The sequence below is a fragment of the Colletotrichum scovillei genome (assembly GCF_011075155.1).
Source record: "Colletotrichum scovillei strain TJNH1 chromosome Unknown Contig00006, whole genome shotgun sequence".
In the NCBI taxonomy this organism is placed as follows: domain Eukaryota; kingdom Fungi; phylum Ascomycota; class Sordariomycetes; order Glomerellales; family Glomerellaceae; genus Colletotrichum; species Colletotrichum scovillei.
In genome coordinates this window covers 3,357,000-3,375,289 of record NW_023336264.1, presented here as the reverse complement: position 1 = coordinate 3,375,289, position 18,290 = coordinate 3,357,000, and the positions used below count along the sequence as shown (strand labels likewise).

The 18,290-nt window shown below is 54.0% G+C and overlaps 4 protein-coding genes across 4 annotated transcripts; 1 reads left to right on the top strand and 3 right to left on the bottom strand.

Moving 5' to 3' along the window:
- Positions 1-2,684: 2,684 nt before the first annotated feature.
- HER10_EVM0006528 (emopamil binding protein) lies at positions 2,685-3,529 on the bottom strand (the record flags this gene model as incomplete). The annotated part of the gene is made up of 3 exons (XM_035476111.1): positions 2,685-2,875; positions 2,935-3,070; positions 3,128-3,529. The coding sequence occupies 3 exons, from the start codon at positions 3,527-3,529 to the stop codon at positions 2,685-2,687; spliced, it is 729 nt and encodes a 242-aa protein (XP_035332777.1).
- Positions 3,530-4,071: 542 nt separating this feature from the next.
- Positions 4,072-4,342, bottom strand: HER10_EVM0011029 (glucose-repressible protein; the record flags this gene model as incomplete). Its single annotated transcript, XM_035480471.1, has 2 exons — positions 4,072-4,165; positions 4,221-4,342. The coding sequence occupies 2 exons, from the start codon at positions 4,340-4,342 to the stop codon at positions 4,072-4,074; spliced, it is 216 nt and encodes a 71-aa protein (XP_035333327.1).
- Positions 4,343-8,832: 4,490 nt separating this feature from the next.
- HER10_EVM0011973 (uncharacterized protein) lies at positions 8,833-11,685 on the bottom strand. Its single transcript, XM_035481379.1, has 5 exons — positions 10,531-11,685; positions 10,405-10,466; positions 9,910-10,338; positions 9,788-9,850; positions 8,833-9,722 (listed from the first exon to the last, which is right to left on the bottom strand). Exons 1-5 carry the CDS (start codon positions 11,510-11,512, stop codon positions 9,198-9,200), a joined length of 2,061 nt encoding a protein of 686 aa, XP_035333443.1. The 5' UTR covers positions 11,513-11,685; the 3' UTR covers positions 8,833-9,197.
- A 4,937-nt stretch (positions 11,686-16,622) lies between these two features.
- On the top strand, positions 16,623-17,758 carry HER10_EVM0012750 (uncharacterized protein; the record flags this gene model as incomplete). The annotated part of the gene is made up of 3 exons (XM_035482136.1): positions 16,623-16,964; positions 17,075-17,471; positions 17,532-17,758. The coding sequence occupies 3 exons, from the start codon at positions 16,623-16,625 to the stop codon at positions 17,756-17,758; spliced, it is 966 nt and encodes a 321-aa protein (XP_035333546.1).
- Positions 17,759-18,290: the final 532 nt, after the last annotated feature.

Here is an 18,290-nt window from a genome sequence, read left to right as displayed (position 1 = left end):
ATCTAATCAAGTCATGAAGTTCAGATTCATTGCTCTGCTGTTCGCGGCAGCAGCTGCTACTGACGAGAATACAAGATGGTGTATTCACGGGACAGGTGACCCTGCGCTCACTTGTGATGGCGTGAGTAGCTCAACTGGGACGTTCCCTGGCAGATAATACCTGACTAGTTCTGCGATAGGGATATTTCGTATACTGCGTGTATACTCATAGCTCGTACAGACGACTGGTGCTGACTTCCTCAAACAGTGTGCCCAAGTTCTCAATGCCTTGGCCGAGCCAGGACGCAAGCAAGGCTTCCCAGTCTAGCGCTCATGTGGCGGCCAAGGTATAACATGTACGGTCAAGAATTATGCGGCTGCTGGTCTCATCGATGTTAGTTTCCTCCTACTTGCAATTGATGCTGTACCTCAGGACTTGAGCTAACCTTGGGATAGCATGCCGCTTGCGTAAGAACGTTCATCAGTCACGGCCATGATAATGCTAATCCATATATCAGTGCTAAACGGTGATGTTGCAACGATTTAACGGTACCAGGGAAAGATCATATTCGTGTGAGTTACCCGCTCAAAACGATTCAAGGAGAAAGACGGCGGTCTTGGGGAGGCGGACGACTGTATTGCACTTGTCTGTAGTTGTGTATATAAGAAAACATTTCCCTGGCTGTCGTGACTTCAACTCGTAAGATGGTACAAGTACTCGCAGGCTCTGTGTATAGCAACCCGAACAGCTATGCCTTTTGCATTACGTGACTAATTGACGGGAATATGCATCATCGGTCCTGCTCCGCGATGTATGAGCCGCTCGTATCTACCGCTGGCTTCCGAAGACACAAACACACACAAGGCAGTCAGACAACCACACCATATTAATCGGCCACATCTCCCGCATGCCAAGTGGCCAGTCTCAACCGTCTGAGCACGCTACCTGCTGCTGAAAGTTCATGGTCGAGGTCTGCACCGTCTCCGCAGCAACCAAATTTTGGGGGAAACGGCACCAAGAGCCTGCGCCTCTCCATCGAGACGAGCCTTAAGAAGCTCCAGATTACATACATTGACCTTCTCCACCTCCACTTCAGGGACACGACCGCCGATCTCCCCGAGATCATGCGCTCGCTGATCCAGCTCTTCACCTCGGGCAACGTCTGATACTTTAACATCTCTGATACGACCGTCTGGATTGTGGTCATCTGCAACGACTACGCCCGGCATCAAGGCTCGGGTCAGTTCTCAGTGTATCACGGCAGGTGGTCTGCGGCTGACCCGGACTCGGAGAGGGACATGATTCCAATGTTCCTGGCATAGGGCATGGCTTGGCCGCGTGGAGCACGCTCGACCGCGTGGTGTTCAAGCCTGGGGACTAGACTCAAGAAGTCGGCTCAGATATGCACTTGACGAGTAGCGGGCGCGAGGCGTTGGTGTCGGAGAGAAGATTGCGTTACTTTGGTTGCTCTAGCATACGTCTCGCATAAGGCACCCCATATTTCCCACATCGTGGACGGTCGAAAAGTCGATCACATTAGGAGTAACATCGAGGTTCTAAGCCTACGGCTGGTGAGAGAGGACCTTGATGACATCGAAACTGCATGTCCTTTCGACATGGGTTTTCCGTGTGAGCTTTTGAGCGGGTATCAAACGTGGCGCAATGGGACTGCAGGATATTTGGACTGCCAATATTTGCGGGACCTTTGATCATGTCGAAGACATTCACCCTATCTTGCCGAAATTTCCATAGCTTTACTTACGTTTGATAGTTTGTAGTCTTCGAGGTAAACAAGTCCGATTACATCATCTTTGTCATCGAGAGCCTGGGAAAGCCCGCGATCTCATATACTCGATACTCTGGGAAACATACATTTCGCATGGTAGAGTTCGAGGGCGGCCTAAGCTGAAGGCAATTTGAACCTCAAAGATCATGTCTTCTTGCATAGCTGTCATGCTGCCGGGTCACGAACAACGAGAATCTTAGGCTCCAGCGATTCTGGCGCTCTTCAGCGGATGGACCTGCATCGACATGGCGAAGTTATCGTTGGAAGAACGTAGCAGCCAAATCAATTCGAACAAGGCTAGGAGACTCTTGGAAATCTTCATTACCACGCCCGGAACACCAGTCTGTATGCATGGAAGAGCCGACAGCAGAAGGGGGAGATACATTCATCTGGCGAAAGGAGCTATGAGTAGTATCTCCCCCTTCTGCTGTCGGCTCTTCCATGACTGTAGCAGATCCGATGGAGAAGTGGGTCGACGTTGCTGATCTGGACGGCTTCAATCTGGGCTACATCACTTCACCGGCCTCTTCTCGGAAGATGTTGTGAATCTGCTTGTGCCAAGTCACGAAGGCATGGCATTTACCTTGAGGCTCTAGAACCTGCGTCCTTGCGCGAAACCCTCAATCGAAAGGGCTGAACTCGGCTAAGGGACAACTACGTAGGCAGTGAATACAAGTATGATGCGCATCAGGAAGACAAGCCGGTCTTTGGTAATGACCGCCTTGGAGAGAAGAATTAAGAGGAACAATGCGAGCTTTCAATGTAAGGTTAAACAGCTACAAGGTAGGGGCAGATAAGAAAAATTCGAAAGTTAAAATAATCGCACGAGGCTTCGATCGAATGCTACGACAAGGGCGATTGGGCAACGGCTGACATTATGTAGTACATGAAAAGCTTCATAGGCCTCGAGATATACGCTCAGAGGTTCTTTCTGACGCCCTGGGCCTTGAAAGCAGCAGAGATCTCCCCGTATGCCACGTAAATGGCATAGATGGGGATGAAGACCCACAACATATTGAAGAAGACAAGGTAAACCCAAAGGTACATGAAGTTGCTCGTGTCCAAGTAGATGTTGCCGGTCAGCCATTCGGGGCAGAAGGTCATGAATCCTAAATCATGTTAGGTGGGCCACTCGTTCTTGGATGTTCGACGTCGGATGCGAACTTACCACCATAAAGTTCCGCCGTTGCGATGACAATCATCCAAATGTTGACCTTGGGGTCACGCTTAGCAATGCTGTAGCAGATCCATACGGCCAGCGGTCCGGCACCGAACACTGTCAAGAGCTCCAGCGAAATCACACCCTGCCCAACAGGTCAGCCAATATCTCGTCTCTGGAACAGTCTCTTTCGGCAACATACCAAGTCCGCACCGGCCCATCTCTTATCAGCCCGCGCATATACCATCCACAACTGCGCAAAGGGATTGTTTCCGCCCGCTTGGGCGCCATAGATGCGGTCTGAATGACCGAGGAAATTGGCTGGGGTCGGGTGGAAACCGCTGAGGTCAGCATCGGGCACGTCGGCGAGAGGGATGTAAGAGAAGAAGCAGTGATAGAGGAAGCTTCCCTCGAGAAAGAAGTGGATCAAGGCATCAAAGGCGTGCCAGATGAAGAGCACGCGATAGCTCGTCGATGTGGCGGGATGGAGGACTCGACGGGACACAGCGATAGCTACAGACAAGAGGACGACGGTTGCGGCCAGGGAGATGAGGGTAGTCTGGTCAAACAGATCCGGCGGCAAGCTTGATGATGTGTTGGACATGGTAGGCAAAAGCGTGTCGTGCGACTGACTCTATTCGTTGTTGATGATTGTTGATGAAATTGTGTCGCGCCAGCCATAGGTTGTCACGCCCAACAATCTTGCGACGTTTAGGTCAAGGATCCGTGCACCGGAACGCCAGGCCCGGTGTGGGGAAAGCATCAGTTCGGGTGGAGACAATTCGGGAATTATCCCAGGGTAGACGTTGCATCGGCTGAACATCATTGTGATATCAGATGGGCTGTGGTAGTGATACTGGATATGGCATTATTAGCATGTGTATTTTGGTGTCGTAAGCTGGTAAAATAAAACAGACTGCTTGCAATGAAGTGCCTTGAGAAACAACATGCATGCACAGGTGTGGAAAGTGTCACCCTTAAACTAGGAACTCGATGTGATCTTAGCAATGCAGTGGCATTAAAAGCTATTCTAGGTAGAAGATCCGTGATCAATTCCCAGGTATTCCTGCCTCATTGCGTGTCCCGATCCATTCCAAACGCCTGCCCATTGAAAATTCCCTGGTGTTTGGGTATCGTGGGAATGATTTAGTGCTTGGCCTGCTCCTTGTAGCCCTCGCCCTTGAAGTCGTGCTTGGACTCGTCGATCTTGTCGCCAACGGCGTCCTTGGCGGCGGAGGCACTGAAGAAAGATGTTAGTCGAGAGTCATCATGAAGATGGAAGGGAGAAGGCATACCGGTTGCCGATGGAGACGTTGTCATCCTTGGCGACCTGCTTGTTGGTCTCCTTGGAGGCGGTGGCACCGGCCTGCTGGACAGACTCGGAAACGTAGTTGGCGGCGTTCTTGATGGTCTCCATTGTGAAGTAGGTTGGGTTGTTTGGTTGGTTGGTTGGTGGTGTTGTTTGTTTGTATTGAAGGTTGATTGATTGTGAGTGTGATGAAGAGAAGAGAGAGGTTGGTAGACGTGGTGGGAAGCAGAGGTTTATATAACAAGTTGGCAGCAGTCTCGAGGCGCCCTCTCGTATGGAGGGAAGGCAGCTGCTGCCTCTTTTCGGCGTGGTGCCTTTCTGCCTTGCGGAAGTTGCCCCGCTGACAGGTTGAGTTCGATCATTCGAATACCCGTCGGTAAGGAAGGAAGGCACCTTACGGATGGGAGACAACGGCACCTCAAGGAAGGAGGTACCTCCCGCTCCATCATAGCATGGGAAGGTACATCGCGGGTTGCCCCTCCGTCTGTCTGCCCCTCCCCCTCGTTTGATTCCTTGTCAAGTTCCCGAATGCAATAGTTTGGGCCGTGCCTATCGGGCTTGTCTCTCCCTGCGCGTGTCTTGCTCCTCCTCTGGGCTTGCCCACTCGTGGCTAGAGCGCAGTTTCACCCCATCTGGCAAAGACGCTCAGGGTCTATCATGTGAACTGAAGAAATGTCGTCATAGACTGTGACATCCCTCGCAGTTACTCCAGTTAGTGGGAGTTGAGGATGGATCGTATGGACAATGCCCAGAAGCCAAAGGGAGATCTCTATCGAAAATGACCAAAAGGTGGCCCAGGTGGCTCCTTGCGGACCTTCCATGTCTGTTTGGCAGTCGCACCAGCCACAGATGGGGAGAGCTACATACAGCTCTTGCAACCTGCAGGAGCTTTGGGCAAGCTGCCTACCGTGCATTCCCAAAGTGACGTCAGGAGGACGTAGACGCACTAACGTCATACCTAGGTGGGTAGGCACGGAATTCGTAGTGTCCCCGCATGGACCTGGATGGTGGACCTATTGTATATGGGCCTGAGGCTGGGCTTCCACATTCAGCATCCCACGATACATACGTAACTTGCGGTATCCGTACTCTAAATTTTTGCGGCCCCATGCCACAGAAGGACCCCACTTGCATCTCCAGGTGCACGATACGATGGGACTTGCATTGTCGTTGGCCCATCCGCGTTTGCAGCAAAGACAACCATTGCCACATGCAAAGAAGACATGTCCATTCTCGCGTCAGTCGCGTAATGCTGGCCACCGAAATACGTCAGTGTGTCGATTGCGAGCAGTGACGAGCCAACCAGGCTACACGTCCTGTCTTCAGAGAGGATGGCATTTTTGCAAATCTCGATCATGCTGTCTACTTTCCCCACCCTCTCCGGGACATCATCTCCCATTATCTCCCATTATTGGAAAACACATCCACACTCTCCCGGTCTCACCCACGGAAGCCAAGCAGGCTCGCAGCCACAGTGGATCACACGATGAGCGCAAAGAGGGCAAGCAGTAAAAGCAGATTCGACGGGACGGGAGAGCTATGAACAAGCATCAACCACATGAACTCAGCTTCACCGGGTGAGCACAAATCAGTGAGCCTACTGGACAGCGCCAACCACCGTGTTGCTGATTCGCTGCGTTACAATAGAGCTCCATGCGAAGTGACGACACCGCCAGGTAGCTTTGTGCTTTGAGCCTAGCAAGCCACCCAAGGACCGTTCTGGACCGCCCAAAGCGTTCGAGAATCCAGACAACATCGCAGCTGCCAACCCCCAGAGTCCGCGTCGGCCCCTCCGCCTTCTGGAGTATGGAGTCGGTCGTCTGGATGCGGCAAGATGCGGATTTCAATTTGCACTTGCGCAGCCCGGCGAATTCCCGCAACCTACGAAACAGTTGACTGTTTCCCGATTCGCCCCTCCACAGCAAGCACGCCTGTATGTCATCGAGATCCCCGATGAACGAGCCACTGGGAACAATCACAACACGATGCGGAAGAAGGCCCGTCTCCTTCCCTTCCATTTACTGCGTAAGTCTTGCCTCCTGCTCCATACCTTATTATTGGTACACTCTTTCACTCTCAGCTTTATGCTCGGACGTTCTTCTCCGGTCAAAGGCTGCTGATTGTCCTGCAGGATGGGGGATTCTCCACGCTGCGTCTCATGTGATGCTGATGCCACAATTGCGGCATGGCCCAGCTTTACCCCTTGGACGGACGAATACGATGCGAGGAAAAGACCGATGCATTTCCCAACAGAGCAAGTACTTTCTTACGGGAGAATATCAGGCGCATCTGCTCGTACCGTCTCACCTCGCCATCAATTCGGTTGATAGAATTCGTGCACGACAACATGCGGAATTTTTGCTGGGCCGCGTTGCACATCGTATCCACTCTCATTCAGATCTTCGCCTACGTACACCAGCTTTTGATCTCGTGCCCCTCGCCGCGACGTTTGCCTCCTCCCGGTTTGCTTATACCGTGTCTCCATTGTCAGACTTCCCGAATCCGAAAACGTCCCACGGAAACTACGTCACAGCAACGACATCGCCAAAACCACATCAGTAGTCGCTCTCATTGTACATCTTGCTTCTGAAGCACTCAAGCCACTATTACCGCGGACCTTGAGGAACCCGATTGCTACCCCTCTTCTCCCCCTCGGCTGGGCACGTCTCATTCTTAGACACTGCTTCCAACATATCCGTCCGCATTCCACTCAATAAGGTAAGGCCGTGTTATGTCAATCAGCGGGGCCTAGCGTCGTCAGGACATGAGCCTCGGAGTAACCTGTAGCCCCGCCGCCGTTCTAGAGCTACGTCGTCAAGCTTTTGTTGGGCTGGTGACCCAATTCTGAGTTCCTCGTGTAAGCTTGTTGTCAGTGCTTGTTGACAGTCCTAGCTCCCTTGAACGTCGCTACGCCTTGTGCTTGTCAACTCTAGCCTGAACCCGAGACTCAAACGAAGCCGCGGCTCGTTGTCCTAAGTTAGGCCCCTCATACGAACTGTCCTTCAATAGCTTCTCGCCGCGTGTCTTTCTGGTCAATGCAGCTGTCGGCGCCCCTGGCTTTACCCCTCCATGCCATTCCATGGGCACGCGGGCTGTTGCATTTGGGGAATGCGCCCGATCGAATTATCCGTGCAGAAGACACAAGGAGAAGCGGCACCGAGATATGGAACGATGCGTCGATCGTGGACGCTAAGGCGCGCCTGGCGTGGCCCCGCCTACCCAGCTTTTCTCCGTGTAGCGATTCTCTCAACCCCTGATGATCGATGCTACAGTTGGTCATCGACCGCATCGGCGGGTAAGTCCGTTCGGCGACGGGGGCGCGGGGCATCTCGAATCTCGACCTCAGGTCTCGGATTCCAGGGGCAGACCGCTCGGTGGCCGTGCCCTTGACTGAGGGGTAAGTTGGTTGTTATTCTGCCTTTGTTGGTTAGCACGGGAGAATCTGCCTGGAACGAGGTGCGCTTGCAGAGAATGGCTGTAGCAGGTCAAGCATGTGTAGCTTTGAAGACTGGGCAAGCATGCACCGAGGAGAAACATGCTCAAGAGTGATATTCGTTCACCCGAGAAGAGGTAGTCTTACTTTCCCATCTCAACTTTTCAATTCCTCACCTTCTGTTCTCTCTACTTCACATCTCTCGTCTCCCACTTACTGAACTCATTGATGATAGGGTCATTGATGGGAGGGCACCACAAGAGGACAAACAGAGTGGACTACATCCGACATGCCAGTTCTGCCATAGTCACTGGCGACACGCTCCAGGATTCGATCTCCCCAGAGTCTGAAGGCGTCACATAAGATCTTCAAACTACCAGCTGCTAACGAGAACCAGAAATATACGATTGATAGATAGCAACGAACGAACGACGTCCCCATCCCCTTCTTCCTCTCTCACAGGACCACATCGGTCCAGTGGAGACACATAAACTCCAATTCCAAATGGCGTTCGTGCCTTACACCAGCGACCTTGAATTGCTTCGAAATGAATGATGGATCTGGACCTGAGACCAATGGATCTGGATACACTTCCAGTGTCTGTATACACTTCCAAGTGGAAGAACAGATCTGGCGAACAAGGAACCGAAATGACATGGTCAAACCCCGCAGACGGCAGATCACCGCCTTCATCGAGGTTACACCGCAGGCGTAAAATCACTGGGGCCATGCGTGAATTGAGGGGACTTTGAATACCGCTTACGGTGCTGATGCTGTGTGGAAAATCAAATGGAACCCATAAGATCCAGTGGACAGAGGAGGAAGTTTACACCGTGACACCAACAGAATCCACATGTGGCAGTCAAGAAGCATGGCTGTCGGACAGCGTTGATGTTCTGTCAAGTGAAAGGGTGCCGAGGTGCCAAATTAAAACCCAACCCCATCGTCTAGATAGTACCACCTGGCTTAAGGAATCTCGAGGCTACGCGGCACATAAGCTGTATTCACCTGTTGGTATGAGATATCTGCCGGCGCTGATGGGAGCATCCTGTGCAGGACTCCCATGCCATGGAAAGCCTCTCGCATGTTTACATGCTGGCACGCACAACACCGCCCAACTTGATTAAAGTTTTAAACTAGATGGCCTCAAACCTTCCTTGGGAGTCTAACATGGGTGTCATCGGCACATCTGTGACGATCTTAAATGGTCTCTCCAGTCCAAGTGGTCTCCCCCTTCACACACGTGAGAGTAAGACAATATCGGGCAGACATCGGGCATCACGAAGGCACACCATCACATCCCACTTTGCTCACATCACCCTCGCCGCGCGCCGGCGAACTTGCGATGTAGGGTCAACTGCATCCAGAAGAATTCCACATGTTTTCTTCCGATCGTGACATCGAGAAATGCCACAACGTGCTAGCTGAAGCCGAATTGTCCCCGAGGCGCCCAACACGTACGATAATGCCAGTCTTTCGCAAAACATGGTCTCAAAAAGTCCGGCGAAGACGGCGGCCTCGGACAGGCCCTTACTGCAAACGCAGCTTCAACGGCGGCGTCAACCGGCCGATAATCTCGGCATGCACCTCCTTCAACCCCTGTAAGACGTACAAGTCCTCCGCGTGCAGTACCCCCTCTCTACCTCCTCCTTTTTCTTCTTCCGTCGCCATCTCAGCCGGGAAAGGCTTCCAAGGCCGCTCGTCGGCCTTGCACTTATCCCACCCGGCAATCCGTCCGTCTGCGGCAACCGAAGCCGGCGGCGGCACGACGCCCTTGTGCAGGTATGCCCTCATCTTCTGGATCGCGCAGATCGAGGTCGCGGCGAGGGTGCAGTGACCCTCGGCCTCGAGCTCGAAGACGCCGGCGCCAACGAATTTCCGGGACGCGCCGACGGCCTGGGCCAGCGGCGTGACGGGGTCGTGGGTGTTTCCGACAAAGAGGATCGGGAAGGAGGTGTTTACGGGGTCGGGGGATTCGAGGTTCGCGTCCCAGTCCGGGGAGGGGAATTTGGCTTGGATGTCCCAGCCTTCGCAGTGCATCATGAGAGGGAAGAACTTGAGGCGCGTGGAAGTCAGCTGATTATATACAGTTCTTGGTAAGCCTGGCTGATGGGACTTACGACGTCAGCGAAAGAGGTGACCTTGGATACCTTGTCAAAGACTTGCTCCAACGTCTCGTTACGCTGATGGAGAGGCCCGTCAGCATATGGTATTCCTAACCTTGATTCACATATGTCCTCACCATATACCTCCGGTCACTGCATCCAATCGCCTTGGAGCTCTCCTCGGGATAAATGACCATCTTGAGATCCGCGTCGCAGGTGAAGCCGAAATCAGGCGCAACCACCACATCGGAGAGGTCATCGCCCACATGCAGACGATTCAGCAGAATAGCCAACAAGGGAAAGACCTTTGTGGGAGAGTAGAGCGAGGTGAAGAGCAGCTTCCGGATGTCGGCCTCCAGTAGCACGATGGGCATATGTCCCGCGCGGGAGACGACGATGAGCGGATCAGCTCGTAGCTTGGCCATTGTCTGCTCGTATCGTTTCTTGATCTGCGCTGGGCCGCCGTCGCCTAGACGGTAGAGGGCACATGCGTCTCTAGCAAGGTGGCAGTAGTAAAAGAACCTTTCCAGGACTGCGTCGGCGTCTCGCATGGCTGAGATCCACGTCTAACACTCCTTTTTTAGCATCCAAGTGACCTGGACAACGATGATATATCACAGATACGAACTCACGGGTATATCGTACTCCTTGGCATCAACGACGCCATCCAGAATGAGTCGCCCGACCGCATCAGCTGTGTAACACAAGTAAGATCAGCCCTTACTATCTTACATGAAGGACATTGGGCTGCCACTTACGATACATGGCCGCAAAGGTTTGTCCCAAGAACGTGCCGTAGCTGAACCCCCAGTAGATTAGCTTACCCTTTGTCGAAGGAGGAGCAGCTTCGCTGGGTGACAACATGTCGGCACCGAGTGGCGTGGTGTCGAATCCGTTGTCCTCAAGCCAGGCGTCGTGTGCGGCGATGATGCTCTTCATATCTGCCGCTACGTTAGGCGTGGCCATGTATTCGAATCCGTACTCCTCGACGTCCTTTTGGGAGCACAGCTTGGACAACGCCCTGGCACGTTGTGCAAGCTGGTCCAAGGCGCCGGACGTGGAATTCGGCAGACCGATGTCGTGAGCCATTGCCAGCCAGGTCAGTCTGTGCATATAAGCAAGGTTGTTAGCCGCGGCAGAGGGTTGCTCGCCGGGCTTAGTGTTGACGAAGCAGTCAGCCCGTGGGGTCGTGGCGCCGATGCCGCGGGGGTCGAAGCCGATGATGTCGACGCTGCCTCCGGCGGCGGCCTGGATAGTGGGGCCGAACGGCGGGAAGGTGAATGTGGTGCCTGGCCCGCCGGGTCCGCCCGGGTTGAGGAGAAGCGGGGACTCGGAGAAACGCCCCGTCTCTAGGCCGTGACCGAGAGCGGGGAGGAGAACCATAGCGACATGGACCTTGGGATTATCGGCAGACTGAGTCAAGGGCCGTTGATAATCCATCGGCACGGTCAATCGGGCGCACATGTAGCCACGGCCAAGGGGAAACATGCCGGGTAGCTCGCATCGCACCCAGAGGAGCTTCTCGCTCGTGGGTATGTCATCCCAATCGGTGAAGACTGGGAAGGGGCCTTGTTCTGGATGAAGGATTACATTGCGTCCATGGAACCATTCACTGAGTTTCCATGACCAGAGCACAAATAGAACGACTGCGAGGACGAGAGGCCTCCTCCAAGATTCCGTCTGCCGTGAGTGAAAGGGCCGATAGAACGTGTTCGACTCAGCGAAGCTTTTCGCCGACATGATTGAGAAAACGAAAGTGGCAAAGAGGTATCGAACAAGAGTCAGACGATGAATGGACCGGTGGCGCTATAGCTATGGATGGGCAAGGTAAGGTAGGATGAGAGAGGCGGGAAGACTACGTCGGTGATGAGTTGACGTTCGGCTCGCGCTGATGCCTGTCAGCAGCAGGATTCTGTACGCAGTACGGATACTCCGTAGGCGACATACTGTAAGACGCGGCTACTGCACCATCAGCGCGGCACGCCGCACGACAGTTTGGCGCTGGCCAGTCACAAGTTGGGATCGGCGAATCATCCTTTTCCGTCGACCTCTTAGCAAGGCGATCCGATGATTTCAGCAACTTGTCGAGCCTTGTCGAGTAATTGAGGTGCAGTGAATGCAATGCACGCATGAGGGAAATTTCCCCTGATTATCTTCAAGTGAAGTCTCGGTGACTGCATGGTGAGTGTAAGAACTTGGTTGAGGAAGGGGGCGGACACTAGTCCGGACGTCGAGAGACGTTTGAGGCGAAATTTGCGGTGCCAAGAGCCCCCCCAAAGCAGCGTCTGGACCGGCTGTAGTAATATTCCGTCCACGATATAGGATACCTGCGGCAGCGCTACCAGAGACAGCTCGTGGATGGTGGATGGTGGAAACGCGGAGACGAGTCAAGACATTGTATTGGTGAATTGGTCCAGGGCTCCGGGACAATCAAAAGGTGTCCTCCCCTTCCTCCCGCGTCTTCCAGACCGGCTAGACCAACTGGCGCGTCTGAGGGTTGGCCTTGGCGTGTACGATAAGCGACGCGCAAGTGCCAGGGAGATATCCCGCGATGTTTCGCTGTTTTGGGTGCGTTTGGGGACGGAGCCCACAGCACAGCTTGGGTTCGACCATCCACTCAGCCCAGCCACCAAACAAGAAAGAGACCCAGAGGGTGGCGGACAATATGTCCATCTTGGAGGAACCTTGCGGTAATTACCCCGTACATCGTACAGGCGAGTTCCTGAGACAATGACATTTGATGCTGCTTAGAAGGCCCTTTAGAAGAGTCCCTTTTTTAGAAGCCCGCCACAACGTTCGCAATAGGTTCCGAGTTGCTGGCTGGCCTAGGTAGTCCGAACGCATGAATGGAGCACCGATGTAAACCAGTTCGTCTAAGAGTTCAATCAGATAGCGGTCGAGGTTCGCGAACGTCTCAGATCACCCGCGAGGGCTATTTTCGGATTGTCTGGAGGATATGCGACGAATGAGACCAAATGTGCGCGGCCTGGAATTGTTGCTGGTCTCTCATAGGAGATCACCGCGGCTGCTGGTGCTGTCACAATCGCTCGAGTTGCATTCTAGTGCCGTTTGACCGGCTTGGCCGACTGTGAGCACCGAGATTTGCGTCCAAGGGGCTTGGATGACAGAAAGCTTGAGGCAGTGACGGTGCATCCGTCCGAAGAGGTAAGCGTGTTTTGGTGTGTAGGGCCTTGCGCAACCGGGGCGGGCGACGATTATCGGCAAAGACGAGGAGTGTAACCCTTGGGAACATCCGCCGTTGTGATTCCTGGCCAACGAGCCCGGGGTCCATGTAGAACGGGGGAGTTCGTTCTCGCTGGAGCGACAAACCCATGCCATCATGGCTCCTCTTCCTCTGTCGGCACTTGGAAGAGGCAACATTTGTCGACGACCAACGTTGCAGGTGGATGGGATCGTAGGGTGCATGGACGCCTTCAGGGGTAAGACTACGACTCTGGACGAGAGCCAAGATGGAATAGTCAAGTAAGCTTGTGTTGACCAGGTCTCGATTCTCGAAACAAACGATTCCGGTGCAGAATTCGCGGCCATTACCATCTAGGCCAGGCTGCCCGGAGTTTTGGCCCCCAGACTCAAGAGATTTAGAGTCAGTCTGTTCGTAGAGGGTGGACGAAATGACAACACTTGGACGCAGCCAAGAGCGACGATGGATGGTCTTGGTAAACTCTTGTCTTTTGAGCATCGGCTTGCGGACCCAATGGCGAAGAGAGACTTGCTCCCCAGAAAATGAAGCTGCAACATTGGGAATGGGGCCGCTGGAGAGTTGCTTATGCGGAAGGACTCGCGCTGCCCAAGACGTGCCACAAGTGGTTGACAGGCTGGTTTCCAAGACTTTAGACTCCCAAGACCAGCCATTCCGCGCCGTCTCTTCCGGACGAAGCTTTATTCTTCCTTCCCTCCACACTCGAAGCCGGACCACATGGCGGAAAGGAGATGACAGTTGATCACAGACGGTGCACTAAGATGGCGACAGCTGCCGCATTGTAGCCTTTCGGCTGGTTAACCTAATGCCAAGTCAAAGATTAGCTGCATCAAATCAAGAATGAATGGATGCCACACTTTTTCCAGGCTGATGAGAAATCTAGCCGAATGTTAGAACCTTCCATACCTTAGCTTCTGTGAGGTACGTCCGTACGTTGGATGCAGATTTGATGTAAGGTACAGAGCAAAAAGGGCACGCACGGGATGCGCTTGGTGAGAAACCTGAGGTGAGCGATGCAGGTAGATGTGACAGGCAGGAGCCGGTCAGCAGAGTTTAGGCGTTTGGCAAGGCAGGAAGAAAACCTGTCAGAGTCTCTATTTGCAGCCTAGAAACCTCGCCCTGTCCTTGAGGCAAGCGCGAACTCTTTCCTTCCACACCCAACAAAGTCTTTGCAACGGTCCTACCATACAAACAATGAGGCACCACACAGACAGCAATCCTGATTATGGGCAACGACACCGATTCGACTTCCGGCTCATTGACTTTGCGGAATCTGAATGCCTTCAGGCTCTCCCCCGGTTCGTTTGCCTTCTTCTCGCCGGAAACCAGGCGGGTCAGGCACGTGCATGTTCGCTTCGAACTGGGCATATCCTGCAGGCCTCAACCCACCAGCCTGCATTGAAGACTCGCGAACATGGTGTGTCACGGGGCAAGCCGCAAACCGCCCATACGGAGTACACATTACACAAGAACCGCAAAACAGACTCTTTCCCGTTCAAGGTTAGGGAAAATAGGGGCTTGGTCTGATGTCCCCGGTTCCCAATGCTAATTTTGGCTACAAAACGTAGCCCGAGCAAACAACAATGTACAGACGACCACCATCAGCGGAATCCTTACGACGGCGACTATCACGCAACTCCGAAGTCTCAGACACGGGCAGAAGTATGGGAGAGTGTCGCACCAGGCCAGAAAATCCAGCACTCGACACTGGGCACTCCAACGGTACCGCACTGCAATCACAGTCAATCGACCTCAGACTCCCCATGCTCGGTCGAACTCGTCTGTCCTCTCTGCATTGCATCCCAGTCTCTCTCCATCCACCCGGCCCAAGACTCTGTCACGGAATGCAGTTGGACCCTTTTTTCGCTTTGTACCGTCCCACGGGGTTCTTGGGGCTCCTCCTGACACTTGACAATTGGCAAACCATCGGGGCACGACTGTCATGCGTTTGCCCCTCTGCCCACCACTAGACGTCTTTCCATCATCCGCAACCTGGAGTTGAGGAAACATTCGCCAGGGACACCATCCCGGCAATTGGGTAGAGAAGGCGGGCCGAACAGCGCTGTGCACGACTCGCTAGAGAAAACAACCCGATTCACTCTTTCCTCAGTCTTTAGCTTTAGCGGCTCTGCGTCCTGAGTATGCGTCTCTCACCTGTGCGGCGTGCCGCGGACCAAGAGGTTACACGGCCGGGACGTGGCTGATTGCCCTTGGCCACTTGGCGGGCTTGGAGACTCCATCCGCCGCGGCACCCGACAACGCCAATACCGGGGAGATCTCTTGTGCTTCTTGGCCGTTGCATCGATGCTCGATAGTCTGCCCTGCTGAGGGGGGCAGCAAGTAGTAAAGATGGTACCAGACGGAAGACGACACCGGCCATACGGCGACCCGCCAAGTGCCAAGAGAATAATCCGCCCCTTGGCACAACCATGAAGGTATGCTTAGATGCTACACGGGATTCTGAGCCCTCTGAATTGATCCTTTCGAAATCCACCAACACCGAGTATCGTCTAGGCTGCTGCTCACCCGCCACCTTCGTCCCATCCACCCAAGCAGAAATCAACGGAGAGACGCAGAGAAATGGGCAGTATCGTTGTGGTGCACGTCCCAGCTACCATCGCAGGAGTGCTTGGCAAAGTCTCATGAGCGACTGACCCACTCTGCAAATACTGCGTCCCTTGACCATCTGCCAGAGAGTCGAGTCGGATCTGTCTACGCGTCCCGGGGGGTCACCCATGCCCTCCCATGCCCTGGCAACATCAGAGCGTGGATCTCTGGGCCAAAATTGGCATCTTACCTGACATCTCTCGGCCATCGCATAGAGGCACGGCGACGATGCCAAGACCTCCTAGTCAGGTCTCTCCGTCAAGCTTGGTCTCGAATCGCCCTCCTCTTGCACACTCGACCGCGGCTGGCCTCCCAGATGGATATCCCAAACCGACCTGCCCAATTGGCTCGCTGCCTGTCTCTGGTGTCACCTGCGTTTCATGCCTCGACTGCGTCGCTGACTGCTTGGACCTCACGCTGAACAATATCCAGTCCCGCTGGGCGGATTGTCTACAATGTACCATCGCTAGCCTACTCGTCCCTCGGCCATCCCTTGGCGCTATTCGGAGCTTTCCAGCTGGGCAATCCCACCTCGACCACGATGACCACCCCCTGCCTGCGCCTCCGTACCGACTCGATCAAGAGCCTACCCCAGACGGTAGCCCCCTCTGCTAATGTCTGAGGGCCCACGACCGACTTGAGGCTTTCGACGGGACTCTATCTCTTGGCATCTTGGCGGCTGTGTCTCAAGCATGTGGCTAGTCTCCAGTCTCAACTCATCCATCTTGGCTCGTGGGGAAATATATGAAAGCTAAATTCTCGTGCTTTTTTTCAGATCTTTTCTTCTATTTCTTCTTTAGCTGTGCTCGACTGGTATCCTGTCTCTTCTCGGTTTTCTTCTCTCTCTTCTTCAAGACTTTTAAAAGCTCTCTTCAATTCTTCCGCTGGTCGTGTCCTTATTATACAACTCTACGCCTATTATTTAGTGTCACCGTCCCGCAGACCACCCTTCGCCTCTTCTTCCAAGAGCCGTTCTACCCGAATCACACCAAGACATACCGACTACCCGAACAGATCGACAAGATGGTCAACCGCTACATCTTCGCCGTTGCCGGCCTGGCCGCTCAGCTCAACGCTCTGCCCTTGAACATCAACTTGGGCGCTTATTCACCTGCCTTGGTGGTGGGTGATGGTGAAATTTCATTTGGCGGTAGAAACGACGTCTCCCAGTTGATGAACGTACTGGAGGGCGCCGCAGTTAATGCTGCTCAAGGTGCTGCGAATGCTCCGGCCGCCGCCCCTGCCGCTCCCGCGGCACCTGCTACCCCGGCTGCCGCCCCTCAGCAGCCTGCTCAGCAAGCCGCTGCTTCAGTCGGAGGTGCTACGCCGGTGACTGCTTCGTCCGCGGACAACCAGATCAACGAGGTTAGTGGAATCTTCTAGCTTTCGGGCGGCTCATGTCTGTGTGTACGGGACACACACGGACGCTAGTACTATCAGACCAATATCAGCTAACATATCACCTCTCCAACCAGGCCCAAGCCATTGCAGCCCTCCAAGGAATGGGCAAGGAGATCGCTCCCCGTGTGCAGCTTACCAAAGCCCGTCCCGCCGAGAAGCGCGATCTCTCCGGTTTCGATCGCGCCCTGAAGTACGCCGAGGTTGCCCTCACTAAGGGACCCAAGGTCCAGCTTGGCACTGGCAAGGAGGGCTCTGGTGTCGGCATGATCGTCGACAACAACCAGCAAGCAGCAGCTCGTCCTGGAACCGGAGGCGCCGCTGAGGCCGCACCCGCTACCCCCGCTGCACCCCGCCCTGCCGGCGCTATTGTTGCTCAGCAGAAGGTCAAGGCCCGCTCCGACGAGGCCCAGCAGCCCCCTCGCCGCCGTGCCAAGGTCACCACCATGTACGTTCGCTCCGGCGTTCCTGCTGGTAAGTAACAAACAAGTCTCGGAACACTCGAGGCACACGCGGCTAATCACTACGGAATAGGCGTCGAGATGACCCCTGAGAAGCTCGTTGCCCGCGATCCTTCCGTCCCTGTTTCCCAAGTCGTTCCCGCCACCAACAACAACGTCGTCAAGCGCGCAGTTGAGGAGCTTAACTCACGAGGCGTCAGCGGCGGTGCCATTGACACCGTCAACCTGAACGTCAGCGGTGAGGGCGTCACCATGACCTTTGTCGAGACTCAGGCCGATGATGTGGAGGATGAGCAGTAGATTGCTCTTCTCACGTGTGTAATCCTGGAAACCCAAAAAGAGTTTATTCAACCAAACCCCCAAAATTGAGAACGTTGCCACGATTTGTTTCTTCGCCTCCTTACCTCATTCAAAAATTTACGATTCCCGGCCTCAGCCCTAATCCCTCGCCGAGATCCTTCCGCTACTCTTCACTCGCCTGAGTAATCGGCTCACTATACACAAACGGCTCACGCGTACACACAATGGGTCTCGGCTTGCCTTCGCTTTTTACGGGCCTCAAAACCTCCTTGTCTTTTTTATTTTTACGCCATGATATCAAACATTTTGGGAAAGGTGGTGTGGGTGTTCGTTCTAGACAAATCACTAGCATTCGGCGTGTACAATCCTCACTGATAGTTGGAAACGTTATTTCTCCTTACTAGCTGTGGCGGGCAGCGGCGGCGGCGGCGTATCGAGTGGTTGTGTATCTGGACCTTTTTTTTCTTCTTGTTCTTCTCTATCTCAAAAAATACCTCTTTGCCATCTACCCAAACATTGCCCAGCGATTATT

Coding starts and splice junctions, on each gene's coding strand:
- HER10_EVM0011973 (XM_035481379.1), bottom strand. CDS start 11,512: ATGTCGGCGAAAAGCTTCGCTGAGTCGAACACGTTCTATCGGCCCTTT. Junction 10,339..10,404: donor CCAAGGAGTACGATATACCC/GTGAGTTCGTAT, acceptor AAGGAGTGTTAG/ACGTGGATCTCAGCCATGCG. Junction 9,723..9,787: donor TCACCTCTTTCGCTGACGTC/GTAAGTCCCATC, acceptor ACGCGCCTCAAG/TTCTTCCCTCTCATGATGCA.